This window comes from Barbus barbus, assembly GCF_936440315.1.
Source record: "Barbus barbus genome assembly, chromosome: 23".
Lineage (NCBI taxonomy): Eukaryota > Metazoa > Chordata > Actinopteri > Cypriniformes > Cyprinidae > Barbus > Barbus barbus.
The window spans coordinates 27,041,653-27,047,652 of NC_136751.1; the positions used below are offsets into that span (position 1 = coordinate 27,041,653).

A 6,000-nucleotide genomic window follows, 5' to 3' on the forward strand; every position below is an offset into this window, starting at 1 on the left:
TTTAGTCTGTAAATACAGCAGGATCAAAACATTTTTTTTATGCTTAGTACACTTTCAAAGTTTTTCAATGCTTAAGATTTATGTAAGACATTTTGTTGAATGCATTATGACTAAAATAATGTAGAATAAAAAAAATAATATTTCAGGAAAACTATGGTACTATAGTAGATTTTATAAGGGCTAACTGCAATGTGTACATTATTAATTCATAAAATTCTAAATTATTCAAAATTAAAATGACACTTACCTTGAAGCACAAATAGCTTGAAAATGAAAAGTGTACAGAGTGAAAGCAGATGAATGTCCCGCTGTTCGTTCATCTCAGAGCGACGGGCGTCCTTCAAAGATCAAGAAATCTGTTTCATTTTAGGAGGATCGATTCAGAAACAGATTCTTATAAGATTAATGAAGGTCAAATCTCTGAGGTACGATTAACAAACTAAAGTGATTTGTCCCAGAGTAGTGAAGGATACACGTCCATCTTCTGTAGAGTCAGAGGAGGAGGATGTACCTGCATCAGGAGGACGGAGCGCACCTGCGCGCAGGTAACTCATCTACCTGACATATAGATCTGAACACAACTTTAGTTTAACTTCACAATGGTTTAGACAGCACAGTCAATGGAGATGATTATCTATAGCCTATATTTTCCCATAAGAGTTGATGAAAGGAGGGGGTTTCTCGAGACTGTCCAAGTAGTGCCCGTCTTTTAATAAACAAACACTTTTTACTGACTAATTTTCAAAGGGTCAACATTTTAAGGAAATTTCTGTCTTTATAATTAATTATAACATGTCTTTGGCGCCTATTTAAAACAAAACAAGCAGGTCAACTGTGTACAAACCCATTAATCTTTCAGAAAACAGATTTGCTAAATAGTTAAAATATCAAAATACATTTTATCATCCTTTCTCTGCATTATATGAATCCTGATAAATGGGTAGGCCTGCTTTACTTCCTTCTACTTCAGCATGCTGTCCTTAATTAGGAAATAATGCGATTTCAAAACTTTATATCTATAGTTTTGTGATAATTAAGATGCTATATGGATTATTTGTAACGTTACTAAACGCTCTTTTTATGTGAATTTCGCAAAATGTGATTAAAATAGTACCCGGTTACAAAATTTAGAAATATACACTTTTTTACAATATTTACGTTATACATAAACGCTATATCCTTATGCTGTTGCCTAAAAAGATAACGCCTATGTTGTTTTTCGACTATCCAGATAGACAAGACACGTATAAGACAAATTATTGTTCACTAGATACATTTTCCCGCCAACACAATCTCAAACACACTTTGGCGCGCATATGCCATTCGAATAATGACATCATCGAGGCGCGCCGGCCCATTAATGTTTGCGCACGGGGAATAATGGCGATGTGCACAATATTACGATGTGCTTCTGTTAGTTTGACCTCCTCTCTGACTCCAGCTAGACTGCTGGCGAGGACATGCTATAAAAGACCCCTGAGCACCACCACTCGATTCTGCGCAGGTATTCAAACTTATGAATGTTTACAGGCGACTCGCGTGAAAGTTTAGATCTGTTTATCGGTGCACTGATGTTGCAATCATGATCAGATACTATGATAGTGATGAACTCAGAATGAACTGTATTACATGCACCTTTGATTCCTTTTCTCTGTCATTCAGCAGCACTGAAGTTCACAGACAAACACGAGTGGGTTCGCGTGGACAGTGGTGTGGCAACAGTGGGCATCAGTAATTTTGCACAGGTTAGACTGCTTATTAAAGCTTAATTTTTATAGGAAGAGTTGTCTTTGGACCGTATTGTCATGGGTTTATAATGTTCCCAGGAGGCACTGGGGGACGTGGTGTACTGTGGGCTCCCTGAAGTTGGTACAAAGTTATCACAGTCTGGTAACTATTCTGCTGCTTTTGAAAAACTTGTATCCTACTGCAAATGTGCTCTTATATTAATGTGCAGCTATTTATAACAAAATACAGTTATTTGTTAGTAGTAAATCAAGCACATATTGTACTCAATTATTATTTTGATTGTTTATTATTGATATCTGTACCAGATGAATTTGGTGCTCTGGAGAGTGTAAAAGCAGCGAGTGAGTTGTACTCTCCTCTGACGGGGGAGGTGACAGATGTCAATAAAGCCTTGGCAGACAACCCAGGACTGGTCAACAAATCTTGTTATAAAGATGGTGAGACATTACTTCAAACTCATTTGGACTCAAACTGGCCTGGAATCTTTCAACTTAAAGGAATAGTTCACCCAAAAATGAAGATGAACCCACCCTCAAGCCATCCGAGATGTAGATGAGTTTGTTTCTTCAGCGGAACAGATTTGGAGAAATGTAGCATTACATCACTTGCTCACTAATGGATCCTCTGCAGTGAATGGGTGCCGTCAGAATGAGTCCAAACAGCTGATAAAAACATCACAATAATACACGCTTCTCCAGTCTATCAGTCATCAGTCTTGTGAAGCAAAAAGCTGCATATTTGTAAGAAACAAATCCATCAAGATATAATTTTAACTCTAAAATACGAGTCCATAATCCATTATAACGCTCTTGCAGGAAAACAAATCCACCACCTGTTGTCCTCTTATTTTTTTGGTTTTGATGGATTTGTTTCTTATAAACATGAAGCTTTTTGATTCACAATATATTATTGATAGACTGGACTTAAATTATTTAGTTGTTTTTATCAGCTGTTTGGACTTTCATTCTGACGGCACCCATTCACTGCACAGCATCCATTGGTGATCAAGTGATGTAATGCTAAATTTCTCCAAATCTGTTTAGATGAAGAAACTAATTAATCTACATCTTGGATGGCCTGAGGGTGAGTACATTTAAGTCTTGTGATCAGATTTAAGTAATAGTTATTTATAAAAAAATACATTTTGTCTTTATTAAGTGTGTGTTTTGTTCACAGGCTGGCTGATGAAGATGACCGTATCTATTCCTGAGGAATTGGATGGACTGATGGATGAAGCTGCTTATGAGAGACACATCAAATCTATAGTGGACTAGAGTGTGCTGCTGGCATGTTGCATATGGGGGAGAATTTAAAAACAGTCAATTAAGGAATGTTTATAGTAGTTGATTTAGTTTACATGTTCTCCGAAATTGCATTTTCCAATCCACCCACACCCAGCCACTGGAGGGGACCACATGGACACAAAATGATGCGCTTCGCTTGCAAAACAACAAGCAAACCTGGTTGGATTGAGCCAGTTACTGTATGAGGCACATCCTATGTAACAGTTTCATCTCTTTTGTAGATGTTATACTGTTCCTATAAAAGCTTGTCATTGCTTGGAATAAGCTACAAATAAAATGTGGAAGTACGAATGTCACCCAATGTCCAGTCTGAGGACAGCTATGAAAGGACTCGTAACTGAGTTAAAGTGATTAACATAATTAACAACATTAAACATTTAAAACACTTATCTGCTTTAAATGGTTTTATTACATTAGAAATATTGCTTTTTGATGCCAAATGTGCATCTCACAGAGTTCCAATTTACAATATAAAGAACCCAATGTCTGCAAATGAATTATTTTTAGTACACTTTCATAAAATACCTTTAAAGAAAACAAAGCTTAAGTCATAAATATGTTCAATATCAAAGAGTTTCCAAGACCATGATGGATGTGTTTGTACAGGAGAAGAAATTTGCTCATGCTGTTTTTATAGCCAACATTAAATCAAAACAGATCATACTTGCTTCTTAATATAGTTGCTAACAAGTCAAAAGTCTGGTCTTCTGATCTCTAGATTTTAGTAAAATAACTTTGTCATATCTACCTAATAAGTCTGATAACTTAGAAAAGTGATGATACATTATATGAACACATAAGCAATAATAATAGTCCATCTAAATAGGTCATTTTGTATTACTTTTATTTTTCTTAAGTCTGTAAAACATTTGTAAAGTTAAAGGCACTAAGGGCTGGAATACACTACACAACCAAATATTCCAAATTAAAACAATGTAACTGCGTCCAAATATACCTACTTCCATACTATATAGTATACAAAAACAGTACGCCAAATGTATGCATGTCCGGTTTGATATTAATTAAAAAACAGTAGACGAAAAGTATCCAGATGACTGACAATTCCACCGTTCCACTTTGTTTTTTATGCCATTCCCTCGATTGACTGATTACATTGCATGAGTGACCACTATTTGTGTAACATTTGAATTGGTACGTCCTAAGCTCTTGATCCCTTGGAATCCACTATAGAGTTGATTTATTATTTACATTTTTTCCCTTACAAATTTATTTGATGCAGCATTCAATATGTATACAGGCATGCTTGGGCTGTTTTATATATTTAAAAAATAATTCACATATCATAGAGTTGTTTGGGGTATGGGTAAATTAAACGTGATCTGCGGTGGTGTCACAATCATATTCCATTGGGGTATATGGAGTGGCCTTAAGTACATATTAAGTAGACTTGCTCCCTCAGTCGAAATCAAGGGGTCATGGGTCTGTCCATATAAAATTCCCTCATCCACTTCAGGAAGTGGAGCACAGCACACTTCAAAATGGCAGCAGGGATTCCCCCGAGGGGATGTGCTTAGGGAAGTTTGCGAGTGTCTGTCTAAAAGTGAAGTGGAACACAGCCATTGTGAGGTGTGCATCTGATGGACACTACTATCCCATGAGGCCACGGGAGAGGATTTGTGAATGGCAGTGAAGTAGTCTCACGTTGTTTCTTCTTTCGTGAGGGGGTTTGGCGCCACGGCATCTTTGTTTCCTGGCGGACCGAATATAAACGTGACACTTGCGTCTCCCGGAAATCTGGTTTAATTCAACCAGTCAGATTACGACTTCGACATTCCTGTGTTTCCAGAAAAGTGTGCCATATGCATTAGACGTTTAGCCAACGTTCTGTGGGCGTGACGTCTGAGGGCTGAGACTAGCAGTGAAGTGACCCAACTGACACTGGTACAGTAGGTCATGTGACAATGAAAACAGAGCTTCCTGAACCAGCCTTGCAGGAACAGGTACCATGTCACAGCCTGATCGCTGGTCTACAAACTTCCTAAAACGCCTTCTCACTGACGCAACATCCTGTAGAGACTGGGCACGTCGCTCCTCAAGGTCAATAATGATCCGCTCTGGGTAGTTGCTGCCTAAAACCACACCTGCGAACAGAAAGTGAGGACAGATAGTATAAATGAGATTTAGTTTTTAATTAAAGCCAACCCATTTTATCTCCATAATGTGATGTCTTTCCAAGTGATAAAACTTACTGGTGGACAATATAACCAAAATCCTATATTGCAATATGAGTAATTTTATTTGACAAAAGTAATTTTTGCTGGAAATAAGGTAACGTTATGAATATTAAAAATATTTTAGATGACATTAATATTTCACAATTCTTTGATTTTCTCCCAAATTCTACTTTTCGCTTTAAAGGTGGGGTAAGCGATTTCTGGAAGCCAATGTTGATATTTTAAATCACCAAAACAAACACGCCCCTACCCCAAAAGGTTCTCGCCCCTATTTTGATAGCTCCGCCCCACACATACGTAGCCTACACAACCCAGGCAACGATTAGTTCTGTGAAACAAAGTAAAACCAATGTTACACCGTGTCTACACCGGACACGACCATGAAAACACTATATATGTCATTATAATGATGCTGTCTACACTGGATGCTGCACAGTGCATTATTATTTTAGTTTGCAGAAGCGCTGCAGGTGCGTAATGTGAATCCTCCTGTTCTGTTGTTTGCTTCTTTTTGCGCATGTAAAATTAATCCCCCAGAAAAAACGTTATAGTAGCCTATTTTTAACGGGTCACAGACACTTATCCTTTCTAATTTAATTAAATTCTAATCTAAAATAATCTTGTCGGTTAACGGTTAATAATCGGTTATGAATAACTGAAATGAACATCCCTAGTCAGGGGCCTTTAAGTGCTTGCACTTGGGTGTCCTTCAAAACAGTGTGCGAACACAGTTCTCTTTTGTGTGTATTTGC

General features: G+C 37.4%; 1 protein-coding gene across 2 annotated transcripts; it reads left to right on the forward strand.

Moving 5' to 3' along the window:
* Positions 1 to 1,327: 1,327 nt before the first annotated feature.
* Positions 1,328 to 3,440, forward strand: LOC306842573 (glycine cleavage system H protein, mitochondrial-like). Of its 2 annotated transcripts, none has more exons than XM_079373516.1 (5): positions 1,328 to 1,504; positions 1,663 to 1,745; positions 1,827 to 1,890; positions 2,055 to 2,186; positions 2,926 to 3,440. In XM_079373516.1, exons 1-5 carry the CDS (start codon positions 1,381 to 1,383, stop codon positions 3,021 to 3,023), a joined length of 501 nt encoding a protein of 166 aa, XP_079229642.1. In that variant the 5' UTR covers positions 1,328 to 1,380; the 3' UTR covers positions 3,024 to 3,440. The 2 variants fall into 2 exon arrangements, with proteins under 2 accessions (XP_079229642.1, XP_079229643.1); XM_079373517.1 differs by having other exon boundaries at positions 1,350 to 1,504; positions 1,666 to 1,745.
* The last annotated feature ends 2,560 nt before the right edge of the window (positions 3,441 to 6,000 follow it).

Excerpts from the sequence above, each read along its gene's own strand:
- LOC306842573 (XM_079373516.1), top strand. The coding sequence starts at position 1,381 with ATGGCGATGTGCACAATATTACGATGTGCTTCTGTTAGTTTGACCTCC. Across the intron at positions 1,505-1,662 it reads CACCACTCGATTCTGCGCAG|CAGCACTGAAGTTCACAGAC; the intron begins GTATTCAAACTT and ends TCTGTCATTCAG. Across the intron at positions 2,187-2,925 it reads CAAATCTTGTTATAAAGATG|GCTGGCTGATGAAGATGACC; the intron begins GTGAGACATTAC and ends TTTTGTTCACAG.